This window comes from Elephas maximus, chromosome 19 (genome assembly GCF_024166365.1).
Source record: "Elephas maximus indicus isolate mEleMax1 chromosome 19, mEleMax1 primary haplotype, whole genome shotgun sequence".
In the NCBI taxonomy this organism is placed as follows: domain Eukaryota; kingdom Metazoa; phylum Chordata; class Mammalia; order Proboscidea; family Elephantidae; genus Elephas; species Elephas maximus.
The window spans coordinates 21,840,506-21,867,216 of record NC_064837.1 but is presented as its reverse complement, the minus strand read 5'-3'; the positions used below and the strand labels follow the sequence as shown (position 1 = coordinate 21,867,216).

The window sequence follows — 26,711 nt, the reverse complement described above, 5'->3', positions numbered from 1 at the left end:
ACTTAGCATAGGACTATTTTGATTTTATGGCTGTAACATAAAATCTCTCTGAGGAAACCACTGCTTTCCATCCCTCCTTACTTTAAACCTTCCCTCCCTCCCCCCAAAAGGGAGGGGAGATACTGTGATTACTTTTGTATTTAATGAAGACAGTCATTCCGAACAGCTCTGCTATCTTAAGCACCAGATGTCGATTTATGAGTAAAGAGGCATGCTAAGAAAGGAATCAGGCTTGAGTGTAACAGTGAATAGCCAAGCATTGTCCAAGACCCATGTAAGAACAGCGTGGCTAAGCCGTTGCATTCCATAGTTTTAAGCTTTGTTTTGATAGTGACTCCAAATCAAAATTACACAACAGGTATATCACCAGTTCAGTCCTTCCTGCTTATCGGGAGAATATGATCCTCATTCCAGGAGAAACATCTCTTTTTAAGGATGGATGAGTTCAATGGAAATTCAGATTTACACTTAAATTTTGAGATTGGTGGTACTAAATTAATAAACTCAGTAAAAAGAGGGTGGAGAGGGAGTGACTCATCATGCAGAATAACTTTTTGCCTTATTTTGTGATTTCATTATTTGATTTTAGAGTTATTGTATTGGCTTTGGATTTGTCAAGGTCTTTGCACCCATCTTTTCACAGACAGGACAGCCAGGGAAGTGAATTCGTATGCATTCCAGTCAACAGATGAAATAGGTTTTAAATGGTTTGTAAGTTTTCAGTTGGGAGATGAATTCTTTGGACTTCGTTGTACATCAGTATAAGAAATAACCTTTAATAGTCAATCGAATTCTTTCATGTCTTTGTCTTGTCTTGCCTATTTCTTGTGTATTTTTTTTAATAATTTTTATCGTGCTTTAAGTGAAAGTTTACAAATAAGTCTTTTGTGTATTTCTTACTGATAAAATCACAAGAAAATAAATTAACTTCAGTCCTTAAATAATTTTACCATTCCATTTTTATTTTTTACTTTTATGTAAATACCACATTAGATGTAAAAGCTCTTTAAATGATAGTTTAAAAATCTGTCTACCTACTCTTGTTTTCCTTAAAAAAAAATTCATAGTAGTATTAATAAATAGGGGTCAAATAAATGCAAACTATGCAAAACAAACAGATTTTAGCTTTTTTTTTTTTTTTCAGTCTAGTAGAGTTTGAAAACTTGTCAAAGTTCCTATATATTCATCTGACACCTGACTTGGTGAAACTCTAATCATTTTAAAAAAGCACTTTACCCTCTTTAAGGTTTTGATAAGAAAACCTCACACTACAAGGTAGAATTTGCTTCTCTACTTAGGCATCTGGGAGTCACAAGCCACCAAAGGCTAAATTTACTTGCTCGGCATTAAGAACTTTCCGTGGAGTGAAAGGTGATTCACTTAACTGGCCCTTACTCAATCAACCTTAGACTCGGTCTTGAAAATTATCTGGAAGGCTCACAAACATAATCACAGGAAGGGTCATGGGCAGTGAGTGGCTGGAGGTGGGGAGAGAGGAAGATCCATTTAAGGCTAACCCAGACTCTCCAATTGCTCTTGCATTGAGGATGCTTTTGGTTTATGGTCAGGGTTCCAGATCTATATACCCTAGGGGTAAGTGAAAATTGGATTTATATTCTCTTCTCGAGGCAAAATAACCTGAACGGTCACACTCAGTCATTTGCAGTAGGTAGAGCTTAAACCAGATGGCTAACTGAACACTGAAAGCGCATGTGTTGACATCCATCTTCAAAGTAGTTCACAGCTAAGCCACAGTGGCTAAAGATAAGCCAGATTTGCCTGTGAAAATCTTCTTGAATGCTTAGCAGAGTGGGATAGGAAGATGGCACTGAAGTGTAGCAAATGCTAAGGGTTGGCCCATAAAGGAAAGTGTGTGGCCTAAAGTAGTGTCACTGGAAAAGCAGAAGGTGGCAGAACATCTTGTAATAATTGTACCTTTCAAATAACAACACACAATACACATGTAAGTGGGTAGAATTTGTTAATGTAAGAAAAATCTCAGGAAATTCATATAATTTGTAATGGGCCCAAAGAACTGGAATAGGGTTACAGATACACTGAAACAGCAGTATACAAAGGCACACAAGCTCACACATACACATGTAGCTTCTTATATCTTCCACTCCTGACTCCAAAGCAACACACGAGTTAGAGGGTTCTAGTAGGTTCCAGCTATAGAATTCTATGCTGCTCAGAAACTGGATGGCTAGCAAGACAGCATCCCTGTTTTCTCCTACGTGGTTTATGCATTCATGAGCAGTGACACCTTTGGAAACAGATGTCAGATATCGATGATCACACCAAGAAATGATTCAGGAGGCTTTCACAGACTTGACCCTAATCCTAACGTAACAGATGACAGGACACTTGTCATCACCTCCCACACACACCCTCACATGTCCAAAACGAGCCAGTTCAGCTGCATCGCAGGTAGAGTCCAACGTGGTCATATGTCCAGGAGATTTCACTGAAAGAAGCGGCTGGAGGCCGTAAGAGACTGGGCACCATAGCCTTTTGAGACTGTGTCTCTGTGAAGGAGACCCTTCCATTGTCAGGCTTAGCTGGAAACTCGTTCACTTAGAGGGGAGAAGGCCAGGTGTGACAAGGTCAGAAGTGGAGGAAGAGGTTGTTGGGAAGCCATTTTCCTCTCGAAGCATGTTACACAGCATCCAAGCAGATGTCCCCATAGGGAATTTCTGTTGGTGTTTCTGGAGTGATACTTTTAGTAATACGCTGTTGGGAAGAAAATCTGATGTTATAAACATTCTTGTAATTTGACAGGGTTGCAAAAATATTTCAGCATTAATAATAAAACGTATCAAAACGGTACTTAATGCTAAATTGGAATATTACCGTTGACTTTCCTTAAGAAAGGAATTCCCAATTTATCCTTTCCCAAATATGGTTAAAAATGATACATTCAGAAACTACAACCACCTGTAAACTAAGAAAACGTTATGGCACTAAGGGAAGAACAGGAGCCTTCAGTGGGCCTCCACTGACCTATACATGTCTTCGAATGATTTGGGAAAGGCACCTTGGACAGAGGAGGCTTCATGCAGCCACACAGGGCTTGGGGAGCAGAATGAATGCTGGACTTCAGTTCCCCACCCCGTCAGCTGGGCTCCTTACACCTGCATATACTCTAGAGCAGGGCTTCGAATGGGTTTAAGCCAGTTCAGTCATGGCTGACAAAGCAAAACGTGAACAGATGCAACTTTTTTAAATTTGGGTGATCCAGAGCCATAACTAGAACAGGAAAAATTACAGGTCATAGCCCTGGAATGGGAGACTTGGAAGAGGCATAGTGAGCCCTTTCAGGGCATGAGACTGGATTATTGCCAGGACTGAGGAAAGCAACACACATTCAAAGCAGCACAGTCAGCCACCATCTTTGAGCCAGACACCCCTATTTGCAACACTGTGCAGAATCCAACCGGCAAGAGATTTGGTTGCTATGCAATATGTATGCTGCCCTTGTTTTCTAAGAGGGTGGTTAAGTTTCTAGCAAGGCTTTGACATAATTTTTCCCATTCCAGTTATGATCCCGGATCAACCAAATTTTAAAAATTGGGGACTGTTCTGGTATCGCCTTCTTGGTCATGATTGCCCAGGAATAACAATTTTGAAGCCCTCCTCTAGAGCCACAGTGCACACTGTCATCCAGTCACTGTAACGACAAGAACATTACTGATTTATTTAATCCAGTTGCAAAAAAGTACCAGTTAGTTTGCACAGTGATGCAAATTATTACATAATTAAAATTTAAAAGACGTGGCCATTTAAGTCATCAATCCTAAAGCAATCTCATGTCGATATAGTATGCATAACAAGGAAAAGGCTAAGAATCTACTTTATAAATAGCTGAAATACACAGAAGCTTTAAGACAGTTGCAAAATATGTTCGGTCTTGGGTATGAAATGTATAACCACCTTTGAAAATTTAGTGTCAGGGTGACATGAAGCAGCTCAGGGATGTGGAGAAAGAAAACCAGCAGCACCACAGATGCTTAGAAAAATATTAAGTTACTTAATAAAATTTTTGATGGCCCAAAGTCTGCCCGTATGGTAAGGAGGCAAAATTGGATCTGAAAGCATATTTTGATTTATTAATTCTAGGTGAAGCTCTGCTACTTGTCCCTTTTATTTTAGACTGAGCAGGACCTGTGGAATTCAGAAAGCTCCGTTCTCAGCTCATGAAATTCACAAAATTGTACTCTTTGTGCCACTCATGACCTTATTATTCAAGCACCAAAATCTCACACTAAAAATCCATTAAAAAAAAAAAAGTTACTGCAGTGCTCATCAGCTACTCCACTAAAACCCACTGCCGTCGAGTCGATTCCGACTCATAGCATCAGCTACTAGGACACACTAAGTCGTTAGAAAGCAAAATTTCACAAACTGTCCATCCTCATATGGTGCAGCGGTTAAGAGCTACGGCTGCTAACCAAAAGGTCAGCAGTTCGGATCCACCAGCTGCTCCTTGGAAACACTATGGAGCAGTTCTATTCCGTTCTATAGGGTGGCTGTGAGTCAGAATCAACTCAGCAGCAATGAGCTTGGTTTTGGTGTGGTCCACTCTCATGATAAATATGGAACTCAAAACTGATTAAACAGAAGTATGTCTAGCTAATCAGGAACTAAGTGGCCTTGAGTGGCACTATGGTGGGCAGAGACAGATGGGAGCACTAAGGTATATGTGTGGTGGGGCAAGGCCAGGAGTGAACATTATAAAGAACATGTGTGCCCTAGGCTCCATTCTGCTGCTCTTCTGGCTGCCTATCTCTCAAAATGCCAGGCCCAATTTTGTTTTCTTTATTTTGTCAGCATTCCAGCAGCCAGACTATTCTTGCTCTCAAAATTTGCCAGGCTCTGGCCTACTGCAAGGTGATAACCCGCTAACCTAAAAAATGGATTCCTGTTGATGTCTTCATGAACACTTGCTTATTAAGGGCATCTTCTTTGTGCAGGTTTCTAGGGGGATTCTGCAACAATGACCTAATCCAGTGGATGACTCCCACCTTGAGACATCCAGGCTGCAAGTGCCTACGACAGCCTCCAAATTACAGCAGTAATGGTGGCTCGCTCCCCAAACTCCAACCTTGTATATGACGAGGGCCCAAAAAAGTTAAGAAATTTACCTTTCCCTTAGTCTTTTTGTTTTTTTAAACTCAGAACAAAATTTCATACACAGCTAGGATGTTAGAGACGATGGCATAGGAATATAAATATCTAAGGTTGACAGCCTCCTGGTGAATTTCATGTGATGGTCTTAACAAGAGAACCCTTTTCTCCCAGAAACATTACCATTACCAGTCTCAACACGCATACCTCCTTAAAGGTCCCTGGAGTGGTGATCAGCCGGTAAGTTATATATGTAGGGATGCAGATGAAAGACGACGTTCCTATGCAGTAACCCAAGATGACACTCCAGCGGGGGTAATTATATTGGAAGAGCCGTAACTCTGGGGGGCTCATCAAAAAACTGCAAATGATGAACTAAAACAGAAATTCCAAGAAACATTTAAAATCTTAGCTAAATCCATGCAGATAAGAGACAAGTTCTGATACCAAGAACACAAAATGCTAGAGCTACTTCCAAGAAATTTCCAAAACGTGATATATCCTAGATTGAACGCTAACATACAAAATTCACCAATTTCTGTACCTAAGCTGCAAAAGTAAGACAGCCAGGTGCTTATCTGAATTTTCCTCCCTATCCCCCATCTCAGCTCCTGGAGGGCAGTTGCCAAGGCCTAGAATGTTACTTAGGGAAGATACAGCGCCCCCTTCTGTGCAGTGCTCTGGAAAGGAGAGGAGATTGGCATCCACTGGGAGTGATTTGGACTCCATCTTGCCAGACAGTGGAGGACTAGATTGGACAATCTCTCCACAGCCGCTGCCAGTCCTGTTGTTGTTGTTAGTTGCCCTCCAATTGATTCCTACTCGTGGTGACCCCGTGTGTGCAGAGTAGAACTGCTCCATAAGGTTTTAAAGGCTGTGATCTTTCAGAAGATTGCCAGGCCTGTGTTCCGAGGCGCCTCTGGGGGGGTTTGAACTGCCAACCTATGGGCTAGTAGTTGAGCTCTTAGCCGTTTGTATCACCCAAGGAACCTCCTGCCAGTCCTACCCAGAAACCCTGCCAGTCCTAGGGGCTCATATTTCTCTCGCTTTTGTTTTCATTTCCTCTTGCATTTCAGCTGTGATGGTTTGGGTCAGCTGAAAGGTACCTTATGTCCAGGAGAGATAATAAGATTCTCAAGAGCTGCAAAGGACAAAGGCTCCTACATATGTGTTCCTTTTCTTGAGCTCTTGTTCTGCATTAAGCTCATTAGCCTGGGGATTCAACAAAGATAGCTCTGCCACAAGGCATCCCAACAATGAATGACTACCTGCCACATGTCCTCATAATGCAAGAAATTATGGAGGTGAAAAACACTTTACTTAAAAATTTAGTGAAAACTTTGGCCAAGAAAAATTCCACAGTGTGCTTCCAATACTCATCTTGTGAGTTTTTTGTTCTGTTTTTTTTTTTTTTAGTTTGTTTTACAGAGACAGTGTAAATATCAGTTTTTGCCTAGTAACCACTGTGCCGAAATCATCATCGTTCTTGATTTAATTTTATTTTATTATTTCATAGTCATAGAGAAGACAGTAATGTAAATTATTCGTGGGTTGAACATCTGTTTATATCTTTTTTTTCCCCCTTTGTCTGCAGGTAATAAAGTGGGAAATTGTTATACACACATCCATCTTCTCAGCAGTGTTATCCTAAGTCCAGAAGGAAGCTTTCAAAACAGGAGCCTGGCCAATCGCACCCCCCTTTACTGACTTACTCCCCTCACCACCAGACCCAGCTACAAAGGAAGCTAATTTTGGAACAGGGAAAGAGAGGGTTTGGTTAGGTGCCATCTCTGCTGTAACTTGTCTCATCTTAACGTCAGGTGCAATCTAACTCCGCTCAGTGAGGGCTCAGCTCTTGGCATGGCCAGTAGCGGCTGCTTTGGAAACTCCTTCGTGTGTCCCAGCCTCTCCTTGCTCATATATGATATTTTCTTTTTTTGTCATTTGGCTTCAGAGAAAAAGAGTATTTTTAGTAAGCTACTACTCTTCACGTAACCCACCCAGTGCTGTCTTTACCTACCCAAAAACCCCATAAAGCAGCCTTAAAAAGCCCAGAGCAGGGGATCTGTTAAGTAACTCCAGAATTGGAAGACAGATTTGTCTCAATCAGGCACTTGAGCTCTTGTCTCCAGAGGAGGTGGGTAAAAGGAACATCGTGGGAATCATGAATAATGTGCCTGAGGCCCAATCTGTACCTGGGTTTTGTCGGGCAAAGAAACCTATTGACTGGGCGTCAAGAGTTTACCTGAAGTCCACAGAAATGAAAATACCAGAAGTCTCAGGGCCAGGACTAGGGTACGGTACCTAAGACCCTCACCTCTGGGGCAAAATTTAATGGGGTGCCAAAAATTCAGTTATCAAGATAAAACTACATTTTAATGCAGTATTTTAGAAAGACAGGATCTGACAGGGCCGGATTAGGGTAAGGCAAGTGAGGTGATTCATGCAAGGACGGGGCAGGTCCTTTGTTCATTTAAAATTTTGATATTTTGTTCATCCTGGATTTTTTTATGCATCAATTTTGATTTTTAAAAAAAGATATTGCATTGAGTATTATTTATTTTGGTGATTCAGTTTTTTGGCGCCTTCTTAAATTTTACCACGGAGGTGAGTGGCTCACTTGCCTCACCCAAGCCTGGGCCCTGGACATCATGTCCTCACTCCGTGAGGAGACCAAAGTAAACAAACAAACATGGTTTCTGCCCTCAAAGAACTAATCCAATGTCTCTTCTTCCCTTGAAAAACAAAGAATTTAAATAGATTACGGAGAAGCACTGGCCTTTTGTGTGAGGACTTCCACTTCAGGTAATGGTGGGCTAGGTTGTTCAAACCCACCCTCCCACAACTAAAAATTCTTGATTAAAAAATAATTTTAAGAAATCTACCTGAAAGCATCAGCGACTGGATCCAAGGGAGAGCTGGAGTCCAAAGTACGTGTGGGGGCCACTTTGCCCTGAGAGTACTTGGCGCTTGAGGCAAGAGTGGGCTTTGGTTCTGGCAACCTCTGGCTCCCAGGGGAATGGAAGTCAGGGAGGGGTTCGGTGGGCAGAGTCACAGAAGCAAGAATGAGCACATTGTGTGTAAGTTAACACTGAGATGTGTGGGTGGTACAAAAAATAAAGGCCTGCCCCAAGAACATCAAAACAGAATGCAAAAAGGGCCATTCTGAAAGAGGGGAAAAGCTAGGTGTATGCCAAAGGCCGAGATATTCTAAGACAAAACGGGATGGCCCAGCTCCAGATAAGCTGGAAATGAATTGAAGGAACACCCTAAAAACCTTTCTGACTCTAAAAGATCAAACCAACCAGTTGCCGTTGATCGTCTCTGACTCACGGCGACCTCAAGTGTGTCAGATCAGAACTGCTCCATAGGGTTTTCAGTGGCTGATCTTTCAGAAGATCTCCAGACCTTTCTTCCAAGGTGCCTCTGGGTTGACTCAAATTGCTAACCCTTTGGTTAGCAGCCAAGCACGTTAACCGTTTGCACCGGGGACTCCATGTAGTCAAGAGGGCCCCAAGATGAAGTTACAGATAAAGGAAGGAACTGAATAGTCCCTGTGGAAATACACAGAGTCACTTCACCTCAGGTTGCCTCAGACCACACTTGAGATATTAGCAGAGGGCTCATCCACATTTGGGCAAGCGTCTTGCTTCAGGCGATACCAGGAACAGCGCAGGGGCATGTTCAGGAGGAGGAAGTGAGTACTGAGCACTCCTGGGCACAGGAAGCACTTGGAAGTGAACTCTCCCACCCAGGTCCTTTGGCAATAAATGGATTCTACTTTTAACTCAGATTTATACTTCAGGGCTTTTGTGAGGGCCCCCTTCAAGAAAAAGAACACAAAATTATAAATACAAAATTACCAGGACCGCTCCCAAGGCCTTGATGTGCGCCCCTGGTCTTGAAAAGCTGGCTTGTTGTGTGACCTTGGATCCTTTGCTTAACTTTTCTAAGCCTCCATTATAACTACTTCATAGGATTGTTGTGAGTCAGCAGTGGGTATAAGTGCTTAGTAAGTGTTATTTCTCATTCTCATTGAGCAGGGAAGTGATGTAATACACTGACTGAAGCCCAGGCTACCGATGGTGTTAGCAGTCAGAAAAAGGGTTAACTATGGGCCGGGGGGCAGGGGAGGGAAGTGAATGGGAAGGGACACATGAGGGACTTCTGAGGCACTGGTCATGTTTTTGGCTGCTAACCAAAAGGATGGAGGTTCAAGTCTACCCAGAGGTACCTCAGAAGAAAGGCCGGGTGATCTACTCCTGAAAAATCAGCCACTGAGAACCCGACAGAGCACAGTTCTGCTCTGACACACACGGGGTCGCCAGGAGTCAGAACTGACATCACAGCAACTGGTTACATAAGTGTGTCTGATTTGAGCTGTACACTTAGATTGCATACTTTTCTGTATCTATGTGTGTGCTGTGGTGTATTGCTTTTATATGGCCTTTCTCACCATGGTCTTCTAACTCCCACCAAGTGAGTGGGACTACGCAAACAAGGTGCTTGTGGCCCACCAAGGGGATCGGACAGCTTGCTAATAACGCGAATAATGTGCATGGCACCCTTGTGGGGGTGGGACCATGCAAACAAGGTGTATGGAATTCTAACGAGGGCACTGGTCAGTTTTGCCATCCCTCTAGGCTTAAAATGAGCCATCTCAGAGGCAGAAAGAAGGGATCTTACTACCACCAACAAAGAAGAGCTGAGAATGGAGTGCATCCTTTGGACCTCAGGTCCCTGCACTGAGAACGTCCTAGACTCAGGAGACAGAGAGAGTCAGCTGTAATACCAGAGAAGGCACAAGATGACAAGAAGCAGCGCAGAGATACAGCAGCAGCAGGACCAGGACACCTCCGTAAGATAGTGTGGTGGGCTTCCTGGCCCACTGAGCAAGGTGATTATAGTGGATGAGCTGACCCGTGGAGTGAGAGAGATGAGTGTCTTCAGGCTGAGGCTTCCTGGCAAAGTGGGGTGCTTCTGAACACTTATCGATGGAGCTAAAGAGCTTGGTAGCACCTGCTCAAGCAGGGCAGAGGTCAGGCTGGCCTGAGAGGCTGAGATGCCAAGGGGCTGAGGGGCCGATGGGCCGAGGGGCCGACAGCCCGAGGGCCAGGGAGAGAAGCTGTCCTGACTGAAGCACTGTATCCTGAGTCGTTCCTGATCCTGAATTGTAACCTGCTACTTCCCTAATAAACCTCCTAACTGTGAGCATGACCTATGAGTTCTGTGTGGCCATTGCAAGGACTCATTGAACCTAGCAGAGGAGGAGAGAGTGCCGCGGGAGGGATGGCTGGTGCCGAATTGGCAAAACAGTTGGAGAGAGGAGGTCAGACGTCCCCACGCCCCCATTTTTTACAACATGTTACACTTAAATAAAATTTATTTTTGATAAGTGTTTGAGGGTGAATCTTTCCCTAGGGCAAGAAGGAGAAGGGAAATTACAACTTACCAGGAGAAACAGAGGGCTGATGGCCATCCAGCAGATCCTCCAAAACCACCCAGGGCTGAAGCCGAGCATTTCCTTCACGTCACTGCAGAACCGAGTGACGCCTGAATCACCCGAGAGAGAGAGAGAGAGAGAGAGAGAGAGAGAGAGAGAGAGAGAGAGAGAGAAACTGACTGTGAGAGCGGATACTGCCTGTCCCCTACCCCTGATCAGGAGTCAGGGTCACCGGGACCCGCATTGGGAATGAAAAGGAGGAAGAGAGTTGGAATTCCTGCCCCGGTCAAAGGTAACAACAGCTCTGGGATTTCTCCATAGGAGGTGCCTGAAAGTGAGACTAGGGAACTTGTCACAAAACTGCGTTTTTATAGCAAGTAAAGCTCTTTATACATAAAGTACGGGGGCTGGCCTCAAGTCCCCACCCACACTGCTTTTCTAAGATCTCAGCATATATTTATATGTATATTTTTATATCCACATATATATATACATATATTTACTTTTGTTATATATGTGTATTTTATTTCTTACTTTTGCATATTTACTTTTCTTCTAGAAAAGAAAGTTGAGTTTTGTCAACAAATAGTGAACCCGCCCAACAGAGACTGACTTTGACCACGCTCTGGAAACTTTCAAAGGAACACGTTAACCACAATATCGCCCGTTCATATGTCAGATCAAGATGAAGGTTCTTCTATAAAAAGTAACTGGCATGGAAGTGAGAGCCGAGGACTCCAGCTGGTGAGAAATTGAGAAGGGGAAGGGTGCCTGTGGCTGCTGAACCAAGAGCACCCAGCACGTCCTCGGGCAGGTCTGTAGTATTCACACACTTTGAACTTTGCCCTCTGAATTGCTGAAGAAATAGGGAGGATTTCGTCTTTAAAACAAACCAGCAAACAAAAGGCAGAATATAACCACCATGTGGGCCCATGTGCAACTCAAAATGTGGGTCTGCCTTCAGCTTATGCATAAGGACAGCCATACTAAAGTTGCTTTATCGTAGAACCTAGGAAAATAAACATATTTTTAGAATGAAATAACGTATCTTATTTAGCCTAGCCTGTTGACTTTAAGGAAACCCTGGTTGTGTAGTGGTTAAGTGCTACAGCTGCTAACCAAAGGGTCGGCAGTTCGAATCCGCCAGGCGCTCCTTAGAAACTCTATGGGGCAGTTCTACTCTGTCCTCTAGGGTCGCTATGAGTCAGAATTGACTCGACGGCACCGGGTTTGGTTTCTTTTGGTTTTGGTTGACTTTAAAGGTGAAATAAGGCTTCTCTGAGCTTGGTTTTCTTCATTTCATTCCATGTTGTCTCCATTGTCGCCCGAGGGCTCTGGGACCCCTGCCCATGGGCCCGTGTTAGGGGCACTCTCTGCACCCCCAGTAGTTCTCCCTTATCAAACTCTATCCCAGAATCCCCATTGCTGTGGAGCTGATTCCAATTCATAGCGACCCTATAGGATAGGGTAGAACTGCCCCATAGGGTTTCCAAGACTAAAATCTTTAAGGAAGCAGATTGCCGCATCTTTCTCCCTTGGGGCAGCTGGTGGGTTCGAATCACCGACCTTTCAGTTTGCAGCTGAGTGCTTAACCGCTGGACCACCAGGGCTCCTTATCCCAGAATCAGAGGGGGTGATTTGAGATTTCACCAGGGTAGATACCCAAATAGCACATTTTTGCCTCTTCCTTACAGTGTAAGCCCCTAGGCTCTTTCTCAGGGCTCTGGAGGAAGCTCTTGCTTGTAAAATTTAAATTTGGGGCCACCGCTATAGCAGTAGTACTCTGTACACTCTGAAATGTGTTCACGGTGCACTAGTTGTTTGTTCTCCTTCCAATTCTTAGAACTAGTCACCATCTTCAGCTATACGGAACCGCCCCAACCTGTCTCCCCTGGGTAAACATCCAAACCCACAAGGGAAAAAAAAGTTCTCTCAAGAGCAAGGGCACTTTGCTGTACAAGGTGTGGAAGAAATGATCTAATTCTGAAGAAGGCAGTCAGCCGAGATTATTTTACAGGCCCATCAGGAGGTCACGTCTTATAAACTGTGCCTGCCTTTCTTTGATGAAATCAGCCCTTCTCTATTCTCCTGGTGTAGAAAAGATGGCAGCTAGCTGAAGGAAGCATCTTACCATAGAACCAAGACACGGCAACTGCTTCAACAAGCACGACGGTGAGGACTGCGGGCCCCGTGGCATATTCCTCCAGCAGTTTCACCACGTAGGCTCCTCCCTGGAAATGAGAACATGAGCCTCGTTAAGGGCCCTCTGAGGCACTGCCACCTCCTTACTATAGGCGCTTGCAGAAGCTTGTTAACCAGTTAACCATTTGTTGATTCCAACTCATGGCAAACGCATGTGTGTTAGAGCGGAACTCTGTTCCACAGAGTTTTCAGAAGAAGATTGCCAGGACTTTCTTTCAAGGTGCCTCTAGGTGGACTCAAACCTCCAACCTTTCAGTCAGCATCCAAGTGCATTAGCTGTTTACACCACTCAGAGACTGCAGAAGCTTCTTAGGATAATTCTGAAAAATTCCCACTCTAGACCTAATATAAGTATCCCAGAGCCTGCCTCCCAGAGTGCCTTTGCAGTGTGGGCCAGATTCCATCTAACCCCGTGGAACACTCTCTTCTTGTTTCCTCTCCCCACTAAGTTTGAAGTGTCCAACTCCAAGTGGCCTCTGGATCTATTTTCATCTTTCTTTTTTTCTATCTACTATATACCTACTGTGTACTCTACCCTGTAGAATCCTGGTGTTTCAAGACTGAAACTTCCAACGAGCGTCCATGATAACAGACATTGAGCATGTTGGTCACAGTCACACCTTCTGTCCTGACTCATGAGTCCTTCCTGCCCTGCTCAGAGCCCTACCATCCCACAGAAGCTCCATAACCGATGGGGTCAAGATTTGAAGACACGTATCCACAAAGTCTGCCTTGAGTCAGGAGGACACAAGCCTAGGATGTGTGTGGGTACTACCTGTGCACATGGACAATCTTTGCCTCAGCTACTTAAAAAAATTGCTAGAGAGGTCTGATTTCTTTACCATTGCAAATTCTCTGTAGTTGACATTATTGCTAACACGAGATGCCAGTCTCCAGATGTTCTACATTTCAGGGCAATATTTCCATGAAAGCAGCCTTAAGTAATGAAAATAGACTGGGGAAGTAGATCTTAGATCTTATCAAGATGTTTTGCCAAGCCTGAAATCTAGCTGGATCTGCTGTAAAATGCTAAGAGCCTCCAGATTCCATGCACGAATCCTACAAGCTGATATTGCCAGAATCAACTTTTCTTCTTATCCTTGATGACGAATTTTAGCAGCAGTGACAATCCCCCTTCCTTTGGCCCTAAAACCTGTTGCCATCAAGTCGATTCTGACTCATAGCAACCCTATAGGTCAGAGTAGAACTGCGTAGAACTGCCCCATTGGGTTTCCAAGGAGCAGCTGGTAGATTCGAACTGCCGACCTTTTGGTTAGCAGCCAAGCTCTTAGCCACGGCACTGCCAGGGCATCGTGTGGGATGGAAGGAATGTAACCCCTTCTTGTAGAGTCATGTTGCCTGTTGCCCTAGGGGAGGACCTCTCAAAGGTGAGGGCCACGGTACTCACAAAAGTCAGGGTGACCAGGGATCCAAAGAAGCAGATGATGACCACTCCAAGCACAAACCACTCCCGACGCTTGGCCCAGATGTGGGGACACTCATCCAGCACAGCCGTGATCACCCCCTCCAAGCCTGCAAACTGAGAGGGAGACGCAATGGTCACAGTGCAGGCTCTGGGGCAAGTCTGTTACCTCCCAGGACAGTGAACAGGAGGGAGGTAGGGAATCATGCCAGGGTCTGGAAGATTGCTGAATGGCCAGTCATGCTGATCATGACCAGTTCCCCAGACTCACTGGCCCACAAAAGCATCAGGAAGTTTACTTATCTTTTTACACATTTGGGACCCATTATGGAGAAAATCCAGGAAAGAAAATACAGCACATGGACAGAACTTCTATTTGTGAGGTGCTCTAAAGGACTTGGAGAGACCTTGGCTGGAAGAAGTACAGCCAGAATGGTCCTTAGAAGCAAGGATGGCAAGACTTCATCTCACGTACTTTGGACATGTTATCAGGAGGGACCAGTCCCTGGAGAAGGACAGCATGCTTGGTAAAGTAGAGGGTTACTGAAAAAGAGGAAGACCCTCAAGGAGATGGATCGACATAGTGCCTGCAACAATGGGCTCAAGCGTGACGATTGCAAGGATGGTGCAGGACTGGGCAGTGTTTCGTTCTGTTATACATAGAGTCGCTATGAGTTGGAACCAACTTGACGGGCCTACTCCAGTCAAGACTCACTTCACCCTAACCGGTGCAAGGCACTGGGTCAAATACTAGGCAGAGCACTGAGACATAAGACTGACCTTGCCCTGGCATTTAGGGGCCACCATCTGGTCAAGGGGCAGTGCACAAGAATAACTGTTTATGTATGCTGCAGCTCGGACTGTGATGGACACTTTGTCCACCTTATCCCATTAAAGACTGTAATGTCCTAAGGGGTGTTGAATGCTGTCGTTGAGGAGTGAACAAGGGGCTGGGGAGCCCCAGGAGGGAGCAACCAACTCTGCCTAGGATGGGCAAGATGGGGAAGAATGGATATAGCTTCCTTCTCCTCCTCCTTCTCCTCTTTCTCTTGGTTCTCCCCTGAGCCATTTTCCCTCCCCATTCACTCACCGTGCTGTCCAAGCCCAGCGTGATTAACATCAGGAAGAAGATGATAGCAAAGAACGTAGATGCTGGCATGTTGGCTATGGCTTCTGCATACGTGATGAAGAGGAGGCTGGGGCCTGAGATAGAGGGGGGGAGAAGAGGAGTGGTCACCAAGACCTGCACTACAGAGATGTCACAAAGGAAAACTCAACCACACCAACAATTATGTCAGGGATGGAAACAGACCTGAGACCCTAAGACTAGCAAAGTTGTACACAATAATAATTTCTATTATATCATAATTTAGTGCTTTGTTTCAGGGCCAGGGTAGATATCTCTAAAGTTCCACAGCCTTTAGCACCCTCTGATGTCTTTAGCTCCAGAGAAGTAGGAAATATTAAACTGATTTCAGTATAGTCACAAGTCCCCTTTGGTTGTGTGAGGAACATGTCCTCAACTGCTCATGGGCTAGCTAGGGGTGCTCTCTTTCCTGAGAGAGGAGTCAGAGCACCCTATCAGGCCAAACACACACAGCGTATTGGCAGGAAAGCCCTGGGACTCCACCCATTAGACCCCATCGCCTCTTTTTCAGTATCTGTTGCCTTTTTCTTTTTCCATGAAAACCTCACTGCACTGTAGAGTGGCAGTGGGCAGTGTCAGCTATCCTTTATTTTTCTATAAAGGGAAGTTCTAAGGATTATTAATCATTTGCTTACTGGACTTGGTCATCTAGACTCATGACCCAAACCCACTGGTTTTAAGACAATCACCCAAGTCATACTTTCTAGGCCATAGTGTATTCAAGGCCCATAGTACACCAGGTGCCAGGAAGCTGCCCTGGCCATGCCTTGGCCAGAATGTCTGAAAAGGTTGAGATCTCCAGGGCACTGTTGTTATTGTTCTTGAGTTGGTTCTGATTCACAGTGACCTTATGAGACAAAATAGGGTACAACAGAATGAAACATTGCCTGGTCCTGTGCCATCCTCACAAGCATTGCTATGTTTGAGCCCACTGTCACAGTCACTGTGTTAATCCATCTTGTTGAAGGTCTTCTTCTTTTTCGCTGATCCTCCACTTTACCAAGCATGATGTCCTTCTCCAAGGACAGATTCTTCCTGATAACATGTCCAAAGTATGTGAGATGAAGTCTTGCCATCCTTGCTTCTAATGAGCATTCTGGCTATATCTCTTCCAAGACTTCTTCTGGTAGTCCATGTTATATTCAATATTCGTTGCTAACACCATAATTCAAAGGCATCAATTCTTCTTTGGTCTTCCTTATTCATTGTCCAGCTTTCACATGCATATAAGATGACTAAAATTATCACGGCTTGGGTGAGGTGCACCTTAGTCCTCAAGGTAACATTTTGCTTTTCAACATTTTAAAGAGGTCTTTTCCAGCAGATTTGCCCAATGCAATACGTTTGAGTTCTTGACTGCTGCTTCCATGTAGTTGATTGTGGATCAAAGTAAAATGAAATCCTTGACAACTTCAATCTTTTCTTTGTTTATCTTGATGTTGCTTATCGGTCCAGTTGTGAAGATTTTTGTTTTCTTTATGTTGAAGTATAATACATACTGAAGGCCGTAGTCTTTGAAGCTCATCAGCAAGTGCTTCAAGTTCTCTTCACTTTCAGCAAGCAAGGCTGTGTCATCTGAATAATACAGGTCATTGAGTCTTCCCCAATCCTGATACCCCGTTTTTCCTCGTATAGTCCAGTTTCTCAGTTTATTTGCTCAGTATACAGATTGAATAATTATGATGAAATATACAACCCTGATGCACACTTTTCCTGATTTTAAACCATGTAGTATCCCCCTGTTCTGTTCTAACAACTGCCCCTTGGTCTATGTACAGGTTCCTCATGAGCACAATTACGTGTTCTGGAATTCCTGTTCTTTGCAATGTTATCCATAATTTGTTATGATTCACACAGTCGAATGCCTTTGCATCATCAATGAAACACAGGTAAACATCTTTCTGGTATTCTCTGCTTTCAGCCAGGATCCATCTGACACCAGCAATGATATTCCTCATTCCACATCCTCTTCTGAATCCAGCTTGAATTTCTGGCAGTTCCCTGTCCATCTACTGCTGCACCCATCTTTAAATTATCTTCAGCATAATTTTACTTGTATGTGATATTAATGATATTGTTTGATAATTTCTTCATTCTCTTGGATCATCTTTCTTTGGAATGGGCATGAATATGGACCTCTTCTAGTCAGTTGGCAAGGTAGCTGTCTTCAAATTCCTTGGCAGAGACGAGTGAGCACTTTCAACATTGCATCTGTTTATTTAAACATCTCAAGTGGTATTCCGTCAATTCCTGAAGCCTTGTTTTTCACCAGTGCCTTCAGTGCGGTTTGGACTCCTTTCTTCACTATCTTCAATGGTTGAACGTCCAGCTTAGCTTCTAGACTAAGACAGACTGGGAAGAAGGACCTGGAGATCTACTTCTGAAAAAATCGGCCAATGAAAACCTTATGGATAGCAGCAGAACATTGTCCAGGAGAGTAAGTTTCACCAAAACCTCTGAAGAATTTAATAGGAACATTTAAAATTAATTCAATTCTGTAAAGCTAAAAACTGTTCTAAAAAAAAATAAAATCTATTAAAAAAATACATATAGGACAGTCCATTTCCCTGTTTCATGTTCATTAAAAAAATAACTTAAAAGTCAGATATTTGCAAAGTTCCAAAGAGCAGCAAAGAGAAACTCGGGCCAGACCAGTTCGATAGGAGCAAGGGACCTAAACAGAACCTGAGGTCCTACCTGCGTCTTTGGCCACCTCAGAAACATCTTCATTCCTCATTTCAGCCATATACCCGAGGACTGTGAAGATGACAAATCCCGAAACGAAGCTCGTCATGCAGTTCACCACGCTGGTCACCAGGGCATCTCTGGGGTAGAAAATCAAGGTAGCTGAGACATTTCCAGGATCAGGAGTGTAAGGACCATCTGTCTGTGCACCGCCCTGCCCGAGACTGGCCTGCCTTTGCAAGGGTGAGTGGGCTGAGCTTCAAGAGGCCTCCAGCCTGTCCAGCTGTCCCTCTCCTTTCTCCCAGAGCCCTGGTCTCTCATGCAGGTCAGATCAGCTTTTAAGCACATGGGGGCATGGCATGGGGGGAACAGCAGGTTACAGGTTGTTTTAAGAGATGCTCCTGTTTTGAAACAGCACTGCTCATTGTTGTTGTTATTTGCCATCGAGTCAATTCTGACTCATGGCAACCCCAGCTGTGCAGAGTACAATTTCTCCACAGGGTTTTCTAGGCTGTGACCTTTCGGAAGCAGATTGCCTGCCAGGCCTGTCTTCCAAGGTGCCTCTGGGTGGGTTCAAGCTGCCAACTTTTTGGTTAGTAACAGAGCGTTCAGCTGTTTGCAGTCCCACAGCTCAGACTTCTCCGTTTCCAACAAATCTTGTTTTGAGGCATGGGTTGGTGTGGGGACCAGAAGGGGACCTTGGCCCCGCAATTGTGAAGTCCTCAGATCTAGACATTTGTGTGTGTGTGGTAAATATATACATAAGCCAACATTTGCCAATTCAACATTTTTTACATGTATAATTCAGTGACATTGACCACATGAATCATGATGTGCAACCGTCACCCAAATTTTCCATCACCATGAACAGATACTCAATGCTTCCTAAACAATGATTTCCTCTTTCCCCTCCCTCCCACCTCTGGTAACCACTAATACACTTTGGTCTCTATGCATTTGACTATTCAGACCTAGACTTTTTTTTTTTTTTTCCAGATCTAGACTTTTGACATTATCTGTAAATGAAGTCACAAGACTGCCATGGAGATACCCTGACACTTTTAAAAGAAGATGTCACCATACAACTTCAGGACTAGTACAACACCATATTGCCCATGGTACATGTGAACTTCTTTTTTAAAAAATAAATTCTGTCATTTTTAATGAACAGCACAATTAGATTGTTGGACATTGCCAACTGTGATAGAACATTCATGAAAACAAAGTTAAGTTTAAAGATGATGAATGATATTTAAATCATAATTGCTGCAACACTCCCTGTTTGGTCAAAAATTCAGGAATGTTGTTGACAGATTGTGATAAATGTAACTAATGTCAGTGAACAATTTGTGTGTGGAAACTGTCAAATGAGAACCTAATTTGCTAAGTAAATTTTCATCAAAAAATCAATCAAATATTATTTTAAAAAAAAAACACAAAAACCCTATGGATTTCACCAAAAGAGCAAAAAGAAAACCTACAGACTGGGAAGAAATTTTCGGCAATGACAAACCTGATGAAAGTTTAATCTCTAAAATGTACAGGAAAACCTAATACCTCTACAGTAAAAAAACAAATAATCCAATTAAAAATGCGCAAAGGAAATAAACAGACACTTCACCAAAGAAGACATTCAAACAGCTAGCAGACACCTGCGGAAATGCTCGTGATCACTAGCCACTACAGAAATGCAAATCAAAACCACAATGAGATATCATCTCACCCCACCAGTACTGGCACAAATCAAAAAAACAGAAAATAACAAATGTTGGAGAGGCTATGGGGAGATTGGAATGCTTATGCACTTCTGGTAGGAATGCAAAATGGTACAACCATTTTGGAAAATGATACGGCATTTCCTTAAAAAGCCAGAAATAGAAATACCATATGATCTAGAAATCCCACTCCTAGGAATATATCCTAGAGAAATAAGAGTGGTCACATGAATAGACATATGCACACCCATGTTCACTGCAGCATTGTTTACAATAGCAAAAAGATGGAAACAACCTAGATGCCCATCAACAGATGAATGGATAAACAAACTATGGTACATACACACAGTGGAGTACTGTGCAACAATAAAGAACAATGATGAATCTTCGAAGCATCTCAGAACATGGATGAATCTGGAGGGCATTATGCTGAGTTAAATAAGTCAAAGACAAAATATTGTATGAGGCTACTACTATAAAAACCCATTAAAAGGTTTATACACAAAAAGAAACAATGTTTGATGGTTATGAGGGAGGGGAGGGGTAGGGATGGAAAAAACACTAAGTGAACAATAAATAAGTGGTAAGTTTGGTGAAGGGTAAGACAGTACACAATACTGGAGAAGCCAGCACAACTTGTACAATACAAGGTCCATAGACACATTTCAAACTCCCTGAGGGACTGAATTATTGGGCTGAGGGCTGTGGGACCATGGTCTCAAGGAACATATAGCTCAACAAGCATAACATAGTTTATAAAGAAAACGTTCTACATTCTACTTTGGTGAGTAGTGTCTGAGGTCTTAAAAGCTTGTGAGCGGCCATCTTGATACCCCACTGGTTTCACTCTGTCAGAAGCAAGGGAGAATGAAGAAAACTAAAGACATAAGGAAAAGATTAGTCCAAAGGACTAATGGACCACAACTACCACAGCCTCCACCAGATTGAGTCCAGTACAACTAGATGGTGCCACCAACGACTGCTCAGGGATCACAATAGAGGGTTCTAGTCAGAGCTGAAGAAAAATGTAGAACAAAATTCTAACTCACAAAAAAAGACCAGACTTACTAGCCTGACAGAGTCTGGAGAAACCCCAAGAGTATGGCCCCCAGACGCCCTTTTAGCTCAGTAATGAAGTCACTCCTGAGGTTCACCCTTCAGCCGAAGATTAGACAGGCCTATAAAACAAAATGAGACTAAAGGGGCACACCAGCCCAGGGGCAAGGACTAGAAGGCAGGAGAGGACAGGAAAGCTGGTAACAGGGAACCCAAGCTTGAGAAGGGAGAGTGTTGACATGCTGTGGGGTTAGTAACCAGTGTCACAAAATAATATGTGTACTAATTATTTAATGAGAAGCTAGTTTGTTCTATAAATCTTCATTGAAAGTACAATAATTAAAACAAAACCCTATGGAGCACAGTTCTACTCTTACACACGAGGATCAGAATTGATTTAATGGCAAAAAAAAAAGTTCAGGAATGAGATTTTGCCACAAAAATGATGGTATTTTTTGTCAGTTAAAATCATTCAAGCATCATACTTTCTGTGTATATGTACATAAATTACCACACTGTAATTTTTGGTGTTAAACATATTAACTAGTTAAATTTCAACATTTAATGTTTGCTGCAAATTTTGTAAACCCGCCTTGGAATTTTTTAAGGAATTAGTTTTTCATATTCAGGGACTCAGAAAATGGAAGCGGCCTGGGGGCCTCTCTCAGCGTCTGAGCAGTTCCGACGAGGCTACGTCTGGGCGGGGGTCTGGCCGGGGGTCTGGCCCAGGGCGAACTGGTCAGGGATCTTCGGTCTCATTACAGCCTGAGCCTGGCCAGGTTTTAGGCCACTGCTTCCATTTGCAAGTCTGTCTCTAGACCAGACACCTTCCGCTCATCCTACTTTGAAGCTTTGCTTGGGGGAATCCCAGATACTCACTGATAACAGTTGTTGTTGAATTTGTTGTAGCTAGCAAAAGCCAGTAGGACCCCAAAGCCAGGACCAAGAGAGAAGAAGATCTGAGCTGCGGCATCTACCCACACCTGGAACACAGCAGAGGTAAGGGCCGGAGGTGTGGGGGCGTGGAGGCGAGTGGGGTGGGTGCCTCTCATGTCTTCATATGTACAGAGGAACCGGCAGGAAACCAGCTTTCAAGGCTCACACTGAGGACAGCCACATATCAAATGCAAACAGATGTGATTTCTCTTCCTGTCATTTAGGCATCAACCAACCCAATGGTCTCAACTGTGTTTTTATGCTTGTCCTTCTGTTTAAAGCATCGCGGCACTCTGAAGCCAAATTTCAGTTGCCCCTACCGTTCCATTCAGAGGACAAAATGCCAGACAGGTCCATGCCCTTTCCCCCATTATCTTACCCCTGTCTCCAGAAGTTTCTGCCAGTTGGGTTTCAGGTAAAAGAGAACACCCCTCCAGGCTCCAGGGAGGGTGGCTCCCCTCACCAGCAGGATAGAGAGGATGATATAGGGGAATGTAGCTGTCACCCACACCACCTGGAAGGAAGGAGAGCAGACATCAGGTTATCACTGTGCTACCCAGGAAGAGTTCAGGAAAGAAGTGGGTGGATATTGGTGTCATTTATTCTTGAAGATCTCCAAGAAAGGAGACCCTCACCTCTTTTTTTTTTTTCCCTGTAATTTTAAGAGGCAGGGTGGTGTGGTGGAAAGATGATGGGCTTTAGAATCAGACAGACAGGGACATGATTCAGAGCTCGGCCAGTACTGTAGTATTGTTTGTTGTTAGCTGCCTTTGAGTTGGCCCAGACTCACGACAGCCCCATGCAAAACGGAATGAAACACTGCCCAGTCCTATGCCATTCCTATGATTGGTTGCAGATTGGACTATTGTGATCCATAGGGTTTCCATCGTCTGATTTTTAGAAGCAGACTGCCAGGCCTTTCTTCCTAGTTTGCCTTAGTTTAAAAGTTCCATTGAAACCTGTTCAGCACCATAGCAACAGACGAGCCTCCACTGACAGACAGGTGCATTACCCATGATTCAAACCCAGGCCTCCCACATGGAAGGCGTGAATTCTACTACTGAACCACCACTGTTCTCGCTTGGCCAGTACCAGCTACCCCTATAAAATGGAGAAAATATCTAGCAGGAGACAGTACCATTGTTAGCCATCGTATCTAAAGCACTGGTAAGGTCCAGGATGGTTTTCAATAAATGACTGCCACTATGATACTGGCAATGGGTTAAAAGAATTTTGAAAAAAAAAAAAAATCACATAGAGGTTCTTCTTAGGATTGGCCTACTTCCATAACTTTCTAAAAGACTTGGTGAAGAGATTGAGCATCATGGAATGTGACTGTTCCCCTGCCTATGGCTGTCTAGGCTACTGGGTTCTGAGTTTGAGACCCTCTGGGGCCCCTTGGCAGGCCTGGATTGTCAGCCAGAGTCCCCCTCACCTTGCCAGATGTTTTGACGCCTTTCCAGATGCTGAAGTAGATAATGGTGAAGATCAGCATGATGCAGAGGGCAAGCTGCCAGCTGATGCCCCCCAGGTCCTGGAGTCCCTTAGACCGGTGTATCTGCAGGACGTGGCGTCTGGGGTAAAAGAAAGAGGCCTGTGAGAAGCTCTGACAGTGATGTGAACATACAGTCCGTGATGCCTCTAGGAGCCACAGGGTCCCTGAGCCCAGGAGAAGAGCAGCATGCCAGCCCACTGACCCTGGAAGAGTGCTGAGCGCAAAGGCGTATCTCCCTAGCTCTCCTTTCTTGGCTGGGACCCAAGCCCCTTTCACCAACACAACTGGAATTTTGGTGCACGAAGATTTGTATGTGTGGGTCCTGAGCCCCCTCTGCTGCCCCAAAGTAGCTCTCTCTGCTGGCTGCCACACTGCCTGAAATTCCAGCTTGAAAGTATACTACCTTCTCCAAGTATCTTCTTCCGAAAGGTAGATCCCCCTTCTGAAGTCAACACATTAAACCATAAACCATCTGTAGTAGTTTAATGCTTTGCTTCTATGACAATTGGCTGAGAAGAGGGCCTAGGAAGAAGAGTAGTTTTGGAGCAGGGGAGTAAGTTTGGAATGTGAAGGTAGGGGCCAGTCTGGGTACACTGGGGCAGCCTGGTATGGCCCATCAGAAAAGAAGGGAGAGGCACAGTAGGGTCAGGTTACAGAGCACTCAAAAGCAGTCTCCCAACTCCAATTCCTGCCTGGGTGCCTGCTCTGTCATCTCCTCACTCACACAAGCTCACCAGCCCTAAGAGCGTCATCTCTCAGAAATCCATCAGGAAGAAGCCAAACCCCAGGGTGTGTCCTGCCCCTGACAGACCACCCCCTCACTTACATGCACTTACGTGTAAAACTCTTCAGCTGGGGAGGTGGAGTGGAGGGTCCAGGTGATGTTGTCCTGGGAGAAGTAGTTGGTGCAGTTGCCCGTGTTCCAGGGGTTCTGGCAGCTGGTCCAGGGCAGCTGGTCGGTGAAGGAGGAGATGAGGTAGTAGAGCGCCCAGGCAATGATAGTGTTGTAGTAGGAGGCAATGTAGAAGGCAATGACACAGATGGTGTAACCGATTCCTGGGAAGCAGGAGACAGACGGTGAGAGAGGACAGGTTTAAAGGGCAGCCCAATGTGGAGGATTGAAACCAGGCACTGGAGGGCATTGCAGCCTGAGTGAGGGGTAGAGGTGGGTTGTTGTTGTGAATTGCCATCAAACTGGCTCCGAGTCATGGCGACCCCATGTACAACAGAAGGAAACATTGCCTGGTCCTACGCCACCTTCACAATCAGTATTCTTGAGTCCATTGTTGAGGACACTGGGCATTTTGAGTGCCTTCCAACCTAGGGGGCTCATCTTCCAGCACTATATTGGACAATATTCTTTTTTATTGTACTTCAGATGAAGGTTTACAGAACAAACTAGTTTCTCATCAAACAGTGAGTACACATTTGTTTTATGACATTGGTTGACAACCCCACGACATGTTAACACTCTCTCTTCTACCTTGGGTTCCCTATTACCAGCTTTCCTGTTCCCGCCTGCCTTCTAGTCCTTGCCCCAGGGTTGGTGTGCCCCTTAGTCTTGTTTTGTTTTATGGGCCTGTGCAATCTTTGGCTGAAGGGTGAACCTCAGGAGTGACTTCATTACTGAACTAAAAGGGTGTCCCAGGGCCATACTCTTGGGTTTTCTCCAGTCTCTGTCAGGCCAGCAAGTCTGACCTTTTTTTGTGAGTTAGAATTTTGTTCTACATTTTTCTCCAGCTCCTTCCAGGACCCTCTATTGTGATCCCTGTCAGAGCAGTCAGTAGTGGTAGCCGGGCACCATCTAGTTGTGCTGGACTCAGTCTGGTGGAGTCTGTGGTAGTTGTGGTCCATTAGTCCTTTGGACTAATCTTTCCCTTGTATTTTTAGTTTTCTTCATTCTCCCTTGCTCCTGAAGGGGTGAGACCAGCGGAGTATCTTAGATGGACACTCACAAGCTTTTAAGACCCCAGACACTACTCACCAAAATAGAATGTAGAACATTTTCTTTATGTTATGCCAATTGAGCTAGATGTTCCCCAAGATTATGGTCTATTGGGCAATATTCTGTTGTGCTCCATAGGGTTTTCACTGACTAATTTTTGGAAAGAGATTGCCAGGCCTTTCTTCCAAGCCTCTTTTAGTTGGGAAGCACCTCTGAAACCTGCCCACCGTGGGTGACATAGCTGGCATTTGAAATACCAGTGGCATAGCTTCCAGCATAACAACTTACAAACCACCACAGTACAACAAACTGACAGACAGGTGGTTGTGAAGTGGGTACTGTCACTCATTTTACTCCCCAAGGACTCAGGAAGATGGTGGAAAAGTGGCGATCTGGTACATTATTTATATGTATTTGCAAAGTGACATGTTTTAGAAAATGTGTGTGTGTGCTGGTAATGCGTTTAAAATTCTATTATTTATCTTAACGTTTTATTCTATTCATTTTATTACTTAAATAATAAAACTTATTTTATTTAAAATGTATTATTTAGCTTACCTTAAATTACCATTTATTTGCTCCCCTTTAACATCTTTTTTTATTGTGATAAAAATATATGTAACAAAACATTCGTCAATTCAACGATCTCCTTTACCAAGCTTACAGTCAAAACTGTAATTACTCAAGTTATTTCCCAGGGATATGTGGGTCCTAAGTGATTCCAAAAGAAGGTCCCCAGCTCCCACCACTCCCTTGGGAGGCCGCATTCACCCACCACCCAAGCCCTCCAGTTACCTTTGAAGATTGGGCAGATTTTCCGCCATATTGAAATGCATCCGTTTCTGTGGTACTGGCCCAGCGCCAGCTCCAGGTAGAAGAGTGGGATCCCTCCGAAAATGGCCATGATGGTGTAGGGGAGGAGGAACGCCCCTGAGAAAGGTTGGAGACAATTTCACCTCCTGCCCTTATCTGTCCTAGGCAGCCCAACTTCTCTGGACAAGGGGCCTCAGCCGTCAGGGAGTCCCGTTCTGTGCCAAGTGACTTCCTACTGTGCCTCCATTGTCTTAGTGCTTCGCCAGAAATAGCAGTGAACAGAGCTACATGGCTAAAGCGAGGTTTTGGAAGAAGACAGCTTAAACAGAGAGAAAGCTGGGTTTGGGAGTCAAGAGACCACACACCAGTACCAGCTCCACTTCTACCACTTCCCCTCCTGGAGCCCCGATTTTCTCCCCTATGAAAGGACAGCGTTCAGAAGGGCTGAGTTTCCCAAGCCCAGCCACACATACTCACACAGACTCCTAGATCCGTCCCTGAAGTCCTGAAGCAGGATCTCCAGGTACAAGTACATCACACATTTCTTTTTCAAGCTCCCCAAGTGATTCTCATGCAATAGGTACACAGACCATTGTTAGGGACCAGGTCACCTGTGAGGTACCTGTCAGCTTCAACCACTTATAGAGTCTCTGAACCAGTGTCTTTGCACATCTGTATTACCCATGGTCTCAGACGCATGATTACTGACATTTGGCTATCTTCC

At 44.4% G+C, this 26,711-nt stretch overlaps 1 protein-coding gene and 1 long non-coding RNA gene across 2 annotated transcripts in view; one reads left to right on the top strand and one right to left on the bottom strand.

The window, feature by feature from the left end:
- Window positions 1-1,106: 1,106 nt before the first annotated feature.
- The window catches only part of SLC6A4 (solute carrier family 6 member 4), a 52,744-nt gene continuing 27,139 nt past the window's right edge, over window positions 1,107-26,711 (bottom strand). The window contains exons 3-14 of the mRNA XM_049859763.1: window positions 25,970-26,104; window positions 24,066-24,285; window positions 23,170-23,308; window positions 22,114-22,248; window positions 21,678-21,781; window positions 18,040-18,167; window positions 15,286-15,398; window positions 14,181-14,312; window positions 12,702-12,801; window positions 10,580-10,680; window positions 5,335-5,502; window positions 1,107-2,733 (exon numbers count right to left, since the gene is read on the bottom strand). Coding sequence (XP_049715720.1) covers window positions 2,659-2,733; window positions 5,335-5,502; window positions 10,580-10,680; window positions 12,702-12,801; window positions 14,181-14,312; window positions 15,286-15,398; window positions 18,040-18,167; window positions 21,678-21,781; window positions 22,114-22,248; window positions 23,170-23,308; window positions 24,066-24,285; window positions 25,970-26,104 — 1,550 coding nt within the window. The 3' untranslated portion in view covers window positions 1,107-2,658. The remainder of the gene's footprint in view (window positions 2,734-5,334; window positions 5,503-10,579; window positions 10,681-12,701; window positions 12,802-14,180; window positions 14,313-15,285; window positions 15,399-18,039; window positions 18,168-21,677; window positions 21,782-22,113; window positions 22,249-23,169; window positions 23,309-24,065; window positions 24,286-25,969; window positions 26,105-26,711) is intronic.
- LOC126062328 (uncharacterized) lies at window positions 10,752-21,923 on the top strand. Its single transcript, XR_007514011.1, has 5 exons — window positions 10,752-10,862; window positions 11,130-11,384; window positions 18,085-18,270; window positions 19,024-19,145; window positions 21,708-21,923. It is a non-coding gene; the product is annotated as an uncharacterized LOC126062328 (long non-coding RNA).